Source organism: Equus asinus, chromosome 25 (genome assembly GCF_041296235.1).
Source record: "Equus asinus isolate D_3611 breed Donkey chromosome 25, EquAss-T2T_v2, whole genome shotgun sequence".
Classification (NCBI taxonomy): Eukaryota; Metazoa; Chordata; class Mammalia; order Perissodactyla; family Equidae; genus Equus; species Equus asinus.
The window spans coordinates 17,100,250-17,116,744 of record NC_091814.1 but is presented as its reverse complement, the minus strand read 5'-3'; the positions used below and the strand labels follow the sequence as shown (position 1 = coordinate 17,116,744).

The window sequence follows — 16,495 nt, the reverse complement described above, 5'->3', positions numbered from 1 at the left end:
AATAGCGTCATTGAGAGCTGAATATCCCTCTGTCCTCAGACCCTTTCACCAACCCTGAGAGAGATGAATTATAACCCAAAATTTCTGATGAGATACTTGAGGCTCAGAGAGGTTGAGTGAGTTTCCCAAGGTCATCCAGGCCCAGCTCAGAAGCCCCTGGGGCTCCCTCCACACCCCCTTAAGGGAGACAAGCCACAGAACAAGGTGCTCAGTTGACCCTTTGGCCCCAGAATCCCCTCCACCACCCAGGTCCTGTGACCTGTGGGGTTTAACCAGTGTACAGAAGGGCAATGGCCCCTGGAAATCACACACACTCAGTTATTTTTATCTCCAGTTTATTTTTTTAGACTAAGAGCAGAGTATGAAAGTCACAGCCAAAGCACTTGAAAAAGGCCCAGGAGGATGGGTGGGGGCCACAGAGGGTGAGCAGGGCAAGGTCCTGGGAGCTGGGTCCCGGCTCAGGGCTGGAGGGACAGGGGCATTGTTGTCTCACGGTCTCCAAAAGTGTCTGTGCGTTGCATAGGTCCTGTCTTCACAGAAGACAAAAGAGGGGCCAGGGGGTCCCCCAGTGGGGGGGCCTAGCCTGGTGGGGAAGGGTCTGAAGCTGGGAGGGGAAGTCAAGGAAGGTCGGGGGTTAAGGAAGGAGAGGGACTCTGTCCGTCTGTACATTATATATAGAGATATAGAGTCTGTACATGCCTGCCTGGCACCCCAATGCCCACCCCTTGTCAACGTTGTCCACTACCCGCCCACCCAGGGGTGTCTACTTGTAAACTTGGATTCAATCCAAACCACAAACCTGGGAGTGGGAGTGGGGGGAGGAGGACATGCTTATTGCTGTAAACAGGGGAAGAGGGCAGCAGGCGATGCCACCCCCTCGCCCATCTAGTCCCCTCCCCATGTTCTGCCCCTAGAGGAGAGTGATGGGGTGTCTCCCACGCTTCGATTTGCGCTCTCTGGGGCATATTTGTCTCTCTGGGGGGACAAAGGGCGGAGGGCACCAGGGGTCAGAGAAAGGTACCAGGGGTAGGGAGTCCTGAACACTGCCCTTTATAGCCCCCCAGTTTGGTACCAAACATTACCAGAGCCACAAGGCCACCTAGGACCCGTGGCTGTCCCTGCACCTGGTCCACTACAGTGCCCTACGTTGGGGGGGAGGGGGCAGAGGGGCGGGCACATACGTATGGTGCAGAACCCACAGCCAGCCTTTGGAGGAGGGGTCTAGGCCCCATTGGCTAGGCTTCCCTTCAGAGGCCAAAGGCTCCCCGCTCTGTCCCAGCCCCACCCCATCTCTCCCTGCCAAGGGAGGGGGCAGAGCTAGGAGGCCAAGAGTGTCATAAGGAAGAAGGCGATGCCCATCGCCAGGGGCAGGTGTTCCCGCTTGGGGCTGGTCCCGCTGATGCTCTTCTCAAGCTTGGGCACCTGGGGGTTCTCTCCCTCAAAGTCTTCTGTGGATAGATGAATAGACAGACTGGTGAGGGCTGGGCTGCGCGCCGGGGCGGGGGCACGCGGCAGCAGCAGCAGCAGTGGAGCTGGGGACGTGACCACCCACGGGGTAGGAAGGATCGGTGCCCCAGCGCAAGGCATGCAAGGTGAGCAGGCACCGGGGAGGGGGCTGCGGTTCCAGCAGTGGCCACCAGAGGGCGCTGCGCAGACTCACCCAGCACGTTGATCTTCACATTGGGGCCCATGGTGAACTGGGGGAGAGTGGGGACCGGCTTCTCCCCGGAGTGCGATGCTGCGGGGTGGGGTGCGAGTGGGGAGAGAGGAGGGGAGAGTCAGGGCCAGGATCCCCTCCCCCTGCTACGGCTGGGGAATGAGTCCCTCGCCTGTGCTCTCCGCCCCCACCCCCAGGAAGGCAGGGGAGCCCCAAAGCAGGGGAGCCGAGAATAGGGTCGCGGCTGGGAGCCGATTATACTCACTGGAGGCGCAGCAGACGAACACTTTCATTCTCAGACACTTCCAGTGCAGGTTGTGGGTGGGCGTGGCTGGGGAGGAGATGAGGCCTGAGTCACTTTCTCCCGATTTACACCCCACCCTCACTCAGAAACTCTCCGTCTCACCCTCTCCAAAATGTCCCTCCCGGGCGGTCTCCTTCAGTAGCTCCCCTACCCTTTGGACACTGGTCTCTGTGGCTCCGCCCTCAGCCATAGAAGTCCTTTTGATCCCACCTCTCAAGAAACCCTGACTCTGAATGGCCCTCACAGAAACAGTGACTTTGCGACCCAAACTTCAGACTGTCACCAAACCTCTCTCTTAGCCTGGCGACCCTATCTGAGCTGAAACCGTGAGGCCCGATCCCCACGCCTCGTCCCGGGGTATCACTCCTAGCGATTTCTGAAAGCGAGGCAGCCGCGTTGGCCCGCCCCCGGCCCCCCGGGACTCCACCCTCCGGCTGTCACTCAGACACTTTTAGGCCCCGCCCCGGCCCGCCCGGCAGTCACTCACAGATGTAGTAGTACTCGTGGCCGGCGTGGAACTCGTAGCCCAGCGAGAAGGCGCTGTAGCGCTGGAACTTCTCCGAGAACTTGATGGGGCTGTGGGGGGCGTGCGGTCGGTTGCATTCCCAGCGCTTGAAGCCCTGGCTGGCGTTGCAGGTGCGGTAGCCCGTCCGGCTCACCATATACAGCACGTACTGCTCCGCCCCGCCTCCGGGCCCTGGCCCCGCCCCGGGGCCCACCCCCGAGCTATTGTAGTGCGGGCAGTAAATATCCAGATAATCATTCACGTTCACCTGCACCGTGTAGCCCTCTCGCCGCAGGCTGTGGGGAAAGGAAGCGGGTCAGAGAGAAGAAACCCCAAAGCCAACCCGTTCCACCTCACCGCTCCGCAGACCTTCCCCAGGGTCCTCGGAGCCTCCCGGCTTTTTTTCAGAGCTTCCTCTCTTCTCAGTCCCTGTCTCCGTCCCCAGGGCCCTAGTGCCGCCAGTTCTCGCACTATCCTTCCATGTCCACTCTTTGTTCTGTCCTTCTCCTGGTGGCCACCAGAGGGGAGCAAAAGCGCAGGGAACCCAGCCTGCCTCCAAAGGAAGAGAGGCGGGGGAGAAGGGTGGAGGGAAGAAGGCAACGTCTGCTTTGGTTACCACAGAAACGGCGCAGGCCCCTGCAACTCCCAGACCCAGGCCCGGATTTCCTCCGTCCATCCTCCATAATTCACCAGTGGGGAGGAAGGATAGAAGGAATGGAAAGGAAGGGTGAAAGTGGGAGGGATGCGCACCCTCCATGCCTCTGCCAGCATGCTTTCCTGCGGCTGCCAGTCCACCCCCAAGGCTAGTCCGACAGGACCTGCCCTCACATTCGCAGGTATGGAGGCTTCATGCATATACATGCATAAGTTCTATGGCACATACACAAATATGTCCACCGCCCACTCACAGGCGGCGTGCGCATAGAAAAGCTAGGTTGTACATGTGCTTGACTCACATGCCAGTATCGGTTGACCCCAGCAATCTCAAGCTCTCCCCCTGCCCTTCACACACACACACACACACACACACACACACACACACGAGGCACATGCTCTCTCTACAGTATCAAGAGCCTCTGTACCTTGAGTCCCACTGACCTCCACCCAGAGGCCATGGGCAATTAGGTCCCAATAGTGTGACATAACAGACCAGGGAGCTAAGGGACTCAATGCCAAGGCTCCATATGGTATCATGCCAATCAGCCAAAACTTCTGTCTCTATACACCTCCCTTCTCAACCTGGGCACCACTGCCCCCTTCGTGAGGCTTGGCAGAGTAGCGGGCATAGTGCCCAGACAAGATGGCTGTGCCTCTTACATCCCTGATCCTTCTATGGGACAGAGAAGCAGATGCTGGGTCCCTTGTAATCCCCACCTGCCTTGCTAGTCATCATCAAAGTGTTGGTCGTAAAGCCCTCAGTGGTGGTACTGGGTGGTGTGGGGATGAGAGAAGCATCCGAATGGAGGAAGAAACTCAGAGAAGGAGGCAAGAGTTTCCCCTAATCTCCTTCGGGGTGGAATGCATACATCTTGGCTGGGAGAGGGGAGTGTGGTGGACACAGGAAGGCATGGGGTACTTGGCAAAATGTCAAACCATTGGGGTCCCTGGGAACTCCCTGAGGGGAGAGACTCGCTCCCCATGTCGCCAGGTACCTCCCAGGTCCACAAACAGTAATTAGATCCATTAGGAAAACGAACCTGGAGGCCTCTTCATGGGTGGGAACTTGAGGGTCCCTCCCCACCTTACCGTACTTCTCTGGCCTTGCCCGTGCTGCCCCCTCCTCAAGCTCCTTTCCAGGCTGGCATTAAGGCAGACAGATGAGACCCGGTGCTTGGGCACAGCCTCATTGAGTCATCAAGAATGCCACCAGCCCCACTCGGTTCCCACGGGAGTGATGGGTCACTCAGGCCCCTCCCTGGCCCTGGCACTCAGGTGGGCAGGAGTCTCGGCCTGGGGCACTGGGAGAGCAGGAAAACGGGTTAGACCAGGCCTACCTCCCAGCCACCACCCCAGGCTTGCCTCTCTCCCCAACTCCCAAGTCTACTGTTCCTCTCCCACAGGCTTTCAGGAGAGGGCTACCAGTGGTAGGGTGCCAGCCTGGAGCAGCTGCACAGCCACACTGGGACCTCTGTCCTTGAGCCTCACCCAGGTTTCCAGCCCTACTCGGAAGTAGCCCCTCCCTGGGGCACTGCCCAGTTCCCCCTATAACACACCCTATTCCAGTGGGGAGTAAGCCAGAGCCAGAGGTATTCCTACAGGCACATTGGTTTCCTCAACCGGGTGGGCACTGGCCTTACTGAAAGGTTGCTGAGCAACCACAAGTGAGGAGAAGCCATTTCTTACCTATCCCTGGGCTGGGTGGCAGGAGCAGCCCCTGGAATGTCCCCCAAGCTGGGCACGTGGGAGAAAGCCCTGCTTGTGGAACGGCTGTGCCCAGTTGGTATCTGGTGGACAGGGGGGCCAGATGGGCTGGGTGCCAGGAATCCCCAGCCACAACTCCTGGGAGACTTGAGGTGTCTGCCTGGCTTGGGCGCTTTAATTGAATCTGTCATCGTCCCTGCCCTGGCAGCGAGGAGGGAGGTGCTGCTAGGCCCGGGGAAGCTCCGCAGCTAACCCGTCCTCCAGGGCCGCACCTCCCCAACCTACAGCCGCACCCCCTCGCGGGAGGTGGGGGGGCTGGGATCTGGGGACTGGTTGTGCCTGTCCCTTCCAACAGTTCTCTATTCTTCCTCACTTCATCCCCTACGAGCCTCCTACCTCTCTCGCAGAAAAGGCAGGTGAGTGTCGACACACCCCACTGGGAGGGGGTGCCCCTTCACCCCGTTATTTCGTCTCTCCCGGCTCTCCCCGCCCCCAGTGCGCATTCCGACCCCTCTCTTTCACTCCAGCGCTTTGCCTGCTCAAGCCTGGCGAGATGGGCGGCGGGGGAGCAGGGAAGGAGCAAACCTCTCCCTCCGGGGCAATTAGGGGCAGGTAAACAGGGTGTGTAACAAGACCAGGGAGTAGGGAGAGGATCCCAAGGGGCCCTGAACTTAAGTCCCTGCCCCCACCCTTAGACGCCGGGATGCAGAGCTAAGGAAGTGGAAGAGGGATGTAAAGACACCGGACCCGGGTTCTCCTTCCCTCTCGCGCGCGCCCCCGAGGCCGCGTGCCGCTCGCTCCAGCAGGCGAGGCCAGACCACGTGTGCGCGGCGTGGGGTCCGCGCCCGGGCTGGGGGCCGGTGGGTGGCGGGAACGCTCGCAGGGCAGTGCATGCACGCTGACACCCCCGCACTCCCTGGGGCGCCCTGGGCCTCCGCACCTCGCCCCGCCGCGTCTTGCCATCCCGGGACTGGGTCCCCAGCTTCTCGGGCCCGCGTCGGGTGGGAGGGAATCAGCGCGCCCCACATCCCCGCCCCTCCTCCCTGCGACAGCAGCAGCAGCGGCGGCGGCGAAGGTTTATTGATCTGCAGCGGCGGCGAAGAGCGAGAGACCCGCCGAAAGCGAGACACAGAGAAAAGGAGTGAGAGAGACACACAGCGAGAGGGGAGATTAAGAGACCGATTCACTGCGAGAGGAATGGGAGAGAGACACAGCGAAAGAGCGGGGTCCAGAAACCGAGAGAAAGAGGGAAGAGAATGAGAACGGAGAGAAACTTGGAGAAAGGGGGAGATGTAGAGGCCGATCCAGAGAGGCCCACAGTCAGCGGAGACGGAGATGGAGAGACGCAAAGGAGAATATCAGGGACAGGGCAGGGAGGAAACAGAGAAAGACCAATAGGGACATAGTAGAGCCTCAATAAATATTTGTTGAATGAATGTTTGAATGAAAGAGAGATCAGCAACAGAAACATTTCCGTGATGAAGACACAGGTAGGGAGACAGCTAGAGAAAGATGTTCCTGAGGCTTCTTGAGATAAGGGCGAATACCAACACCCTTGCTGAGTTCTGCAAAGAAATGAAGCACAGGGGGCAACTATTTGGCCACTGACTGGTCTCCCTACCCGCCCCCCCAATTCAATTCTGGGCTCAGGGATCCCTCGACCTCACACTCGCATGCGTCCCTCTAGTATAATCCCCCCATCCCTAGTTTCTAGGCCAGGTTGGGAACAGGTCTCGCCTATTCCAAGGGATCAAACGGAGAGGCTGAGTAGGGGGCAGGGGGCGAGATCGCGGCCGCTGTGCAGGGCACTGCCCCCAGGTCTGTCAAAGGAGACCGCCGCACGTGTCCCACCAGCACCCTCCCACGTGACCCCCAAGAGGCGGGGTCGCAAGACCCTCTCCACGTGACCCCAGGGGGCAGAGACCCTCCGCACGTGACGGGGGGGTGGGTGGGAGCCAGGAGCCCAGCTCACGTGACCGGGAGGAGGGGGCGCGGGAGCCTGTAGCTCGGCAGGGCCCCGCCCCCAGCTCCCTGGCCCTCTCCACTGCCGGCTCCGGAGCACGTCGCTCTCACGATTTATGGGGCCGCGGCTGCCGCAGTGAGGGAGCCGGGGAGCCCGGGCGCAGCGGCAACAAAGGCCGGGGAAGAGAGGCGGGGGCGGCGGCGGCGGCCTCCCGGCCCGGTGCGCATCCCCTCCTACCTCTGCCGGTCCAGACCTGCGGGGGAGCGGGGAAGACAGAAAGGAGGCTCCCGGAATCCAGGCTTCCCCACCCCCTCCCAGGGCTTTCACCTGCGCCCAGGTGTATGCGGGGGAGGGGAACCTGATCAACAACATCCCCCCCCCCGCCATTCCCGCATCCCCCTGGCTCCAGCTTCCCCTAAGAACGAGGGGGTACCCGAAGGGTGGTGGGGAACCCGGGGCCCCTCACCTGCGCACTCTCCACTCCCCTCCAGACTCTAGCAGGGCGGAGGGCGGACGTGTGAGTCTGGGGGAGGGGGGAGGAGTAGATAGAGCAGGGGAGTCAGCCCCTAGGGCCCCCCGGAGTTCTCTGAGTCCCGCTCCGGGGGGAGGAGGGGCCGAATCCCCACCCCCGAGGTTTCCATGGGAAGCGAGAGGGGGGCGTCGTTGGCTCATCCCCACCCCCAGTCTGACACTCCGGGCGCTAGGAGGGAGAGAGGGGGAGGCGCGGAGCCCCAAACAACAAAGAGCGGAGCGGTGAGCGGCAGCCCCTCCTCCGGGAGGTTGGGGGTCGCGGCCGCCGGCCCTCCCGGTCCCTTCCCCTGGGGCCTCGCCATTTGCTCCCGAGTCGCCCCCCGGAGTGGGAAGCCAGAGGCAGTGTCGCCGCCGCTGCTTGGGCAGGTGTGACAGTGACCCCCACATCCCCAGGGATCCCCCCAATACACAGGCACACACGGAGGCAGCCAGGGTGATACACACGGCGGCTCGGCGGGGAGGAGAAGACAAGGGCAGCGAGGACTGAGCAGAACGAGGACCTGGCTCCGCAGCCGGCACCCAGCCGCCGCGCCACACACCCGGGGAAACCACACGGCCGCCCTGACACCCGCCCAGACCGCGGCGGCGCCGACAGCCCAAGCTCAGACGCGGCCGGCCACGCGGACAGCGACCGCAGCCCCCTCCCCGACCCGTCGCCCGCTCCCACCCCGAGACGATCGCCGACGCAGACACACAAATCACACACTCAGACACACACGCACACTGACAGCCGCGCACGCCCGCTCACACTTGGAGCCACACGCCGTCCCCAGCCCGGGCGTGTGTGCGTGTGTGACACGCCGACATCTCCCTGCCTTCTTCTCTTTCGCCAGTACCCCATGTTCCCATCCTAGCCAAGCAGCACCCCCAGGGCCCCCAACTCGGCGACCCAGCCCCAGCTCACCCCAGCCAGGCTTATCCGCACAACCAGGGCAACCCATTCGCCTTCGTTCTGAGGAGGTGCTGGGTTGGACTCCCTGCCTCAGCTCTGGACCCCACTTTTAAAAGCAGGAGCCCTAGACAGAACCCCTTGAAACCCTCACGTCTGAAAACAGGTCATCCCTGGGCCCCCCAAGTGCGGCGGCCTATCCCCAGCACATTGGTACTCCTAAACCCCGGCCCGGCCTAAGTGGGTGAAGACGGGGGCCTGTGGGACGGAGGTACGCTATTCTAGCGGCGGGTGTGGAGAGAAGCCAAGGTGGGGTGGGGTGTCCCCGAGAAGCCTCCTCCGCACGGCCCAAGCCCTCCTTACTATACCTAAACAGCCTCTTTCAGATACCCCCCGAGTTTCATAGACGCCCACAGAGTCTCCCTCTCCCGCGCCTCCCAGCCCCCAGCGGTGGTCTCCTAGGACTCCCACCCCAGGTTCCCCCAGGACTTTCCCGGCCCACCAGCTCCCCCTCTCACAGACGCGGGACGCACGGGCTCCCTGGGCCCCCGACTCACTGCTGGTTGGAGCTGTTCCAGTACACCGCATGCCGGTTTCCCAGCGCCCCCCCGGGCCCCTGGGCCAGCAGCGGCAGCAGCGGCACGGGCACGAGCAGCAGCAGCAGCAGCAGCGGAGCCGCCGCCATCCCCGGAGCCGCCGCCGCCGCCGCCCCCCGACTGAGCCCCGCGCTCCCGGCTTCTCGCTTCCCAGCTCCCTGCTGCCGCCGCCGCGGCCGCCGGCCCCCGAGCCTTAGGCCACGCCCCCAGCCCTTCCCTCCACCCTCCCGGGCGCGCCGCCGAAGCCCCGCCCCTGGCGCGCTCCCGCCAGGCCCCGCCCCACTCGGGCCTGGAGCGCGCGGCGCGTGGGAGGTGGGGACCGTGCTGCCCCCTCGAGAGCAATCGGCACGCTTCTCGCTTCTCCCTGCTAGGTCTGATTTGCTGCCGCCGGTCGTGGGCCTTCTGCTCCCCAGTCTGGAGTTCCCGGGAGAAGGATTAGGGAGGCCAACACAGGCATCTCGATCTCCTGTGAGCACACTCATTTCTGGGATGGGATGAAGGAAACTTGAAAAGAAGCTGGGGAGTCCAGGACCTCTTAATAAGTATAACTAGATCCCCCTCCTTTACAGTCTGGCTTTCTGCTTCCTCCATGCCCCTCTTCCCATGTGGATGAGGAGTCAGGTGGGTTCGAGAGGGTGGTGGAGAAGCCCTCAGCTGGCACCAAGGACCTCACAGCTGTTGACCTAAAGCCCCCAGCTGAGCATGAAGCTTATTTTTCTTGGAGGTGGGGTAGAGGAGCTCAGCTCCCAAGAATGGCAACATTGGGTGCTGAAGGCTATTTGGCAGTCCAGGGACAAGGAGAGAGTCAGCTAGAGCAAACCAGGCTTTCCTGGGACACCTACAAAGGATTCCTCACTACACTTTAAGCAGGGGCCCCTCCCAGTGCAGCCACTGGTGTCCCCAGGCATTGTTAGTCCTACTCTCCCAGATGCTGATGAGAGGGCAGAAGGCAGAGCACCCTGTGTTTCAGCTCTCACCACAGTCATTGTCCTCACAGTGACACCCCAGCACAGACATTGCACACACACATTCAGGAGAAAAGGCAGAGACACCCAGAGGCAGAGAACATGGAAACACAGGCACCTGACACAGACATACAGGCACACAGAACCCCTCGCAGACACTCTCAGACAACTAGAGATCTGTAGAAACATGGGCACTTAGATACACAGACATAGGAGTGCACACCCAGACCCATGCACACACACAAACCCACGTGCACCCTCAGGCACACACACAGCTCCGTGCTCGCCTCTTCTCTCTTCTTTTCCTAGGAAGTAGAAGTTGAGGGAAAGGGTCTAGAAGCGAGACCTAGGGGTACCCACCCCTTTTCTCTTCTCTTTTGGAGAGGCTCAGACTAAGAGTGACCAGGAGGACCAGGTCCCAGACCAGATTCTCAGAACCCAAGCCAACCACTTGTGCCCAGGGAGACAGGCGTGATACTCGTCTTCTTTACTGCAGGAGAGAGGACATATGGGCACCCTTCCTCCGTTCATCTTTGGCAGGACAGGGGTCCTGACCACAAGTCGACCCCAGGTGCTGGGTTTGGGACAGGGCAATGCCATTCAGAATAGGCCCTGTGCCTAGCTGCTGCCAGGCAAGAGCAGGCGCTGTCCTCCCTTGACTCCTCTCCACCCCAGGAGATCTCCTTTCTCTTCTCAGGAGCCAGAAAATAAATTAGGCCCTTTGGGGGTGGGAATGGGGGACTTTGCAAACAGCTCTCCCTCCCCCTAGCCTCCTTGTCCCCGGAGAGATTTGTTTCACTCAAATGATGCTAACCTGCCTCCTCTAGGTGCCACAAATCCCAGCCCCCTCCCTGCCTACCCACCCTCCCTGCTCTGCAAAGGGAGGCTTCTCTCTGTAGGCCCACAGTTGGCAGAGAGGCTGCCCATATTCACAGGGAGTGGGAGCTTGCTGGTTTGGTCTAGGACTTTAGATTCCATGTTAGAAGCCCTGTTGGTAGAATCTGGGTCCCGCTTAAGGATTTGGGCCCTTTTCTATAGGGCCCAGATACTCCTTTAGAATCCAGCACCCCACACCCTGCCCCCCAATAACTGAGCCCTTCTCTCAGGAATCTGGAGCCCTTTCTATAGGATTTAAGCAGCTCTCTCTATGGGGTCTGAGCCTCTGGTATTTTGGTTTTGAGACACTCTCTATAGGGCCTAAGTTTCTGTCCATGGGATTTGGTGCTCTGTCTATCTGGGCCTCTAACCAAATCAGCTGCTGGCTGATTTGGGCTTTTGTGAGAATTAGAAAAAACACCCTCTATGCAGACCCAGTCCTTAGGGTGCATCTCTTGGCAAATAGTGCCTTTGTGTAAATACAAAGGTGCCACTTCCTTAAGCGGGAGGTGGCCCTATGTGTCTCCCCATCTTTGTCAGAGAGCTTGGGCTTATGTCAGCCTCTACTAGCCCCATGGGTGGCTCCTTTGTACCATGCACAAACTGCCCAACTGCATGTGGCGGTTCTGACCATAGGACATGCGCTTCCAGCTATAATGCCTAGGCCTGTGTATAGGCCTCTATTCATGGGGCCTGGGCTTCTCCAAGGATTGAGTCTCTGTGTATAAGATCTGGGCCACTGTCCATATGCTTGGGACCTGATCTGAAGCCTAGGCCTCTTTCTGTGGCATCTGGGTCATGGAAGGACCCAGGCCTCCATCAGTGGGGTCTAGGCCTGTTGATAAAGGTTTATGACTCAGACCTTTCCTGACTGTAACCCACAGTAAGATTATATTTTGCATTTACAATACAGTACATACACATGCACACACACACATTCACATGCAACTGAAACAATGTTTCATGAAACAATACTTACTCTTATTACCGAGGATGCACTCATATTTTTCTTCTGTTCTATTCTTAAAATTAAAAAAAAAATAAATAGAAAGCTGGTTGAGACCCATAAAATGGATTTCTTGATTTCATTATCTCTCTTGGGTTATACCTAGTTAGACACACTGGTGTCTAAGGCCTGGGCCCTGACCAACAGCTCTCTGTGGGGTGAGGGCATCTGTGGAGGCTGGGGTTCTCTCCATGAGGCTGACCCTCACTTTCTAGGGCCTCAGGCCTCTTTTCTCCTGCCCTGCAATCTCTGCCTTCATTTCCCTCTGACCCTCCGGCTTGCCAGAACACTGCTGGCTGCCATGTTTCTCTCCAGAGGCACTGAGCTCAGGCCCCTGGGAACTCTCTGAACATGGTGCCTCCCCGCCTCTCCCCATCCCCCCCCACCCCCTGGGGCCAAGGAAGCAGGGAGCTGAACAGGTCGAGGGCAGAGGGAGTGCTCAGGCTGGACCCAAGGCGGCTCCCGGGACATCGGGTGGCAACCACAGAGCTGAGCTGTGTTCAATAAATCATGGAGGCTAGGGCCTGGGGGAGGGGGAGGCCAGGAGGGAAGGGGGGCTGTGAATAAATAATTCATTAAACAAATAAACAAGGAGCCTATGAGAAGGAGCATTGGGCACGCCTGTGAGCGGGAGAGGCAGCCGCCAGCTCCAGACATGAAATATTCACAGATTCCGCACCTTGCACAGGGCCCATGTGTGTGCCCCAGTGCAGGCAGTCTGTTGGTGTGGTCCTAACATGGAAACCTGGGTGCCAGCATGCCAACAAGGAGGCCAATGCACATATCTTCTGACTTCCCACTGTGTGTGTCAGCATGGCTGCGTGGTGCCCTAATGTCCATGAGTTGACGTGGAACCACACACACGACTGACAGCAGGGAACCCAGTGCACTGATGTGTGGTCCTGGACACAGGAAATTAGGATGCGGGCCTTGCTGGTTGGGGTTGGAGTGTAATAACCTCTGTTTCTAGTCATACCCTGATCCCTCTAATGAGTCCAAGAAGCTAAGAAGCCTGAACCGGGGGCCCTCTCTGGAGTGTTACACTAGAGGTGTGTGTGAATCCTCTGAATGTGCTTCAAGGAAAGCTGGGAGGAGGCAGTCGTGCTTAGCAGTTCATAGGATGGGCTTGGGTTCGAATTCCAGTTCTACCACTCATTGGCTGTGCTAGTCCCTGTGCTTCCCTGAGACTGCTTCCTCGTCTGTAAAATCGGGATAGGAACACCCTACCTTGAGGAGCTGGTTGTGCGAGCATTCAGATCCACGTTTGGGAAGCACTTAGCACAGTGTGTAGGACCCACAAGGAGGTTGACGAATGGAGGCCTCATCATCACGGTATTGAGAGGTTATCTCCTGAGGTCCCTCACCCAGACTAGACTTTCCATTTGTCCCCCCATCTCCAAGCTTCTCTAAGAGCTGTCAGAGTGGGCGAGGTAACCGAGGGCTTGGGGAGTAAGGAGGGGGTAGGAAAAGATTAGATGGAATGAGGGGGAGGGGAAGTTACAACCAAAAAAGGAAGTCCCGTTCTTGACAGTGTGGAAGGAGGGGTTCTTGACCCTCTCCTCAGACCTCAGAGCCTCTCTTTAACCCCTAAAACTCTCCCTAGATCCAGACTCTCTTCTTTTTCCTGCCACCAAAATTTGGCTTTCTAGTTAGTGGCTGCAAAGAGACAGAAGGAACGAGGGTAGAGGTCTCTGAGTAGCTTCGCAATTTCCTTGCTGCCCCCCCCCCGCCCCCCAATGCCAGTCCTCACTGCCAGAACTCTCGCCCCACCCTCTGCCTAGTGGTCAAGGGCTTACCTGGCAAAGATGGCTATGTCTAGGCAAAACCCTGAGAAGTGGCACCCCAAAGTGGGCGGGGAGAATCCAGGCTGGAGAGAGCCAGGGCCAGGGTGGAGTACCTGGGGCCTCCAAGTAGGCCCCAGCATTCCCCAGCCCTCTCGTGTCCCCTGGAAAGGATCCGCTCCCAGTGGGAGAGAGCCAGCAGACAGGTCTGAGCTGGCCTGCTTCTCCGCAGACAGAAGAACAGGCTAGGGGAGGGGGCCTGAGATCTAGGTGGGGAGTGGTGGCTATAACCCCCATGTTTCCTCTGGGGAGCCAGGGGCAGAGGGGACTACAGCCTCGGCACAGCCTACCATAGCCTGGGGTCCAACCCTTTGCCTCCCTTGGCCAGCCTTTTGCCACTTGGGGAGCCAAGGGTCTGGGCCCCCAGGTGTGAAGATGGTGCCTGCCCACCCCTTCCCAAAGAGCCAACATCAGTTCTCCACTTCCCCTCCCCTGGGCTGGGCAGGTTCAGGCTAATCTGTGCAAGAGCTTCACAGCAAACATTGATCTGTAATAAAACCACAATGTATGTTCAGGAGAAGGGATTCCAGACACTCAGAGATCCAGACAACACACGTACACTCACACACAAACACACAGATGCAAAACATACAGCTCTGGGAGGGCAGACACCAGCAGCCCTGAAAACGCAGCTAAACATGGACCCACACTGAGTCAAATCCACAAGAATTATTAGTTCTACACATCCCCTCCATGCCAGAAACTTTGTCCTTCAAAATCCAAGCCTTCCCTGACAGCTCACTTTCCCTGTGTTCCCACAGCACTTTGTGCATAGCTCTATAATAGCATTTGTTGGCCAGTTTGTCTTCTTGAGTAATCTCAAGATTCCTTAAGGGAAGGGATCTTGTCTTATTGAAGCGAGTATCCCCAGCATCGAGCATGCAGCCTGGTATTTAGTTAGTAGGAGTAGGTGAGGTGCTTAATAAATAATTGTTGAATTGATGAATAGAAGAATAAATGCATTCTGACGGTGGGACACCCATGCCTAGAATCCCTCAGAAGCACACAGAGGATAACCAGTGCCTGCTGCTCATGCCTCTGGCCCCACCTTCTTGTCTCCTGGTCCCCTGACCTTACTGCCTCTTGGCTTCCTTTCTCCCTCTTCCTCAGTGTGAGACCATGAATTTGAGTTTCACCTGAGGGCTGGCAGGTAAAGTAAGGGTTAATGACACCTCATTAGTGTTTAATTGGAGGAAGGAAGCTGCCCTGGCACCAGACAGGTGGGCAGGCCTGCCCCTGGCTGGAAGCAGGCATCCCCAGCTCCAGCACCCTGCCAGGCATGTGGGTGATTTGGCCCTAGAGACCCTCACCCCAGCCTGGGGCACCTCCCCCCACCATTTGCTTTGCCAATTTAGTCTCTAGGTAGTACAGACCAGCCCTCCCCATCTGTCACCAAACATCCAGAGGAGAGGCAGACTTTTCATCCTTTTTCTTTTAGCTAGGCTGTGCCCCCTCCCACCCCGGGAGACACTAGGGGCTGGGAAGAGGGGTGGGGTAAGGAACTGGACAACTGAGAGAAATTAGAGCCGCTAAGGGATAGATTTGGGATACAGACAAGAGACAGGGCTGGGGATGTGGAGATGTCTGCCCAATTTGACCTTAAATGAAGAGAATGCAAATGAGATGCAGACGATATGCAGATAAACACAAGGATCTCAGAATTAACATTCCGGGTGCCGCGCCTAGGACCCCAACGCTGCTGCCAATACTCCCCTCTTGGGTTGTGGCACTGACCCTTACTTTGAGTGAGAAAAATATCTCAAGAAAGATCAGAGCTTGATTGGGCTAGGGCTGCAGGAATTGGGAAGCTGAGCTCCATCCCAGCCTCCCCGCCCCCAGCCCAAGCACCACCCAAGCTGCCACTGGAGCTCAAGCAAAGACCACTCTCCAGGTTACGCTCGGACGCACCGTCGGTTGCTATGGGGACCCCCTCACGTTCTGGCCTGAACCAATGGGCATCACCGCCGATGACCTCATGCCCCAGGCCCCGGGATTCTATTGGTTATTTGGAAGCCAGCATGCCTCTTTCCAACTGCGTCACCACTGGGGATCCCCCGACGACCCCAGCTGGTGTGGCCGACTGCAAGAACGACGCGCTGGGAGCTCACAGTTTGTTGAATGAATAAGGAAAGGGAGGAAGGAATTAATGAAAGGGTAGAAGAAAAAAGGGAGGGGTCCCATAAAAAGACCCAAACTTCAGGATTTAGCATCTAGGGAAAGAGGGCTGTTTAAAACCTCAGAAAGTGTGGAGCAGGATCGGGACAGCGATATAGAGTGATGCAAAGACGAGGGGCGTTGTCGCATTGTTCGGCAGAGACTAGGGCAGGCCCAGCAAATTGAGGGCCCCACCCTTGGCTGTCTAGCGCCGCTGAGTTTAGGGGAGATCGGTGACGCCCCAAAACTTGCAGTCCTGCCCAGCCTCCTGGAACCGCGCCCCGGAACACGCCCTGAGGACTTCTCATGGGTAGGGCCCAGTCCCCGAGGACCGCCCAGCGCCTTTGGCCCGTCTCGGCCCCATAAGCGGACTTGGCTCTCGCTTTCCATGGGGACGCACCCCGGGACTGAATCAGCTGTCCGCGCAGGGCCCAGGCTGGGAGGAAAGTGGATGTAGGGAGGACTGGCTTGGCTTGAGGCCTGCAGCCGGCGGGCCCGAGTTTGCGACCTCCCCCCGTGCAAGTGCGCGGCTGCCCTGCCGAGGGGTCCGCCCTTGTACCTGCAGGGAGCCTGGCGGCCGGCGAGGGCGTATGTCTGTGTCAAGTGTACGCGTCTGACTGAGAGTGAGGGCGTGTGTCTGAGTGCGGGAAAGCCGGCCGGGCCCCGCGTCTCTTTCGCACATGCGTTCTTGTCAGCGGCGGATCCGCGCGCCGGCCCGCCTCGGGAGCGGCCCGCCTCGGGAGCGAGCGCGCCCGGCCTGGCCCACGAAGAGGGGGGTGTCTGGGGTCACTGGGAGTCCGGTGAGACCCCCACAGTCCTCAATGCAGGACAGGGTTTACTAACCAGT

At 58.9% G+C, this 16,495-nt stretch overlaps 1 protein-coding gene across 4 annotated transcripts; it reads right to left on the bottom strand.

Annotated features, from left to right (window-relative positions):
- Positions 1-318: 318 nt before the first annotated feature.
- On the bottom strand, positions 319-8,996 carry EFNA3 (ephrin A3). 4 transcript variants are annotated; one of them, XM_044758369.2, is made up of 5 exons: positions 8,768-8,996; positions 2,449-2,762; positions 1,923-1,988; positions 1,661-1,738; positions 319-1,448 (listed from the first exon to the last, which is right to left on the bottom strand). In XM_044758369.2, the coding sequence occupies exons 1-5, from the start codon at positions 8,893-8,895 to the stop codon at positions 1,318-1,320; spliced, it is 717 nt and encodes a 238-aa protein (XP_044614304.1). In that variant the 5' UTR covers positions 8,896-8,996; the 3' UTR covers positions 319-1,317. The 4 variants fall into 4 exon arrangements, with proteins under 4 accessions (XP_044614304.1, XP_014692554.1, XP_044614305.1 ...); XM_014837068.3 differs by lacking the exon at positions 8,768-8,996 and adding an exon at positions 4,810-5,151; XM_044758370.2 differs by lacking the exon at positions 1,661-1,738.
- Between the last annotated feature and the right edge of the window lie 7,499 nt (positions 8,997-16,495).

Bases quoted from the DNA above. Each gene is read 5' to 3' on its own strand.
- EFNA3 (XM_014837068.3), bottom strand. From the start codon at position 5,018: ATGACAGATTCAATTAAAGCGCCCAAGCCAGGCAGACACCTCAAGTCT. The intron at 2,763-4,809 runs GTAAGAAATGGC...CTTTCCCCACAG, and splicing joins GCCACCCAGCCCAGGGATAG to CCTGCGGCGAGAGGGCTACA. The intron at 1,449-1,660 runs GTGAGTCTGCGC...ATCTATCCACAG, and splicing joins TGTGAAGATCAACGTGCTGG to AAGACTTTGAGGGAGAGAAC.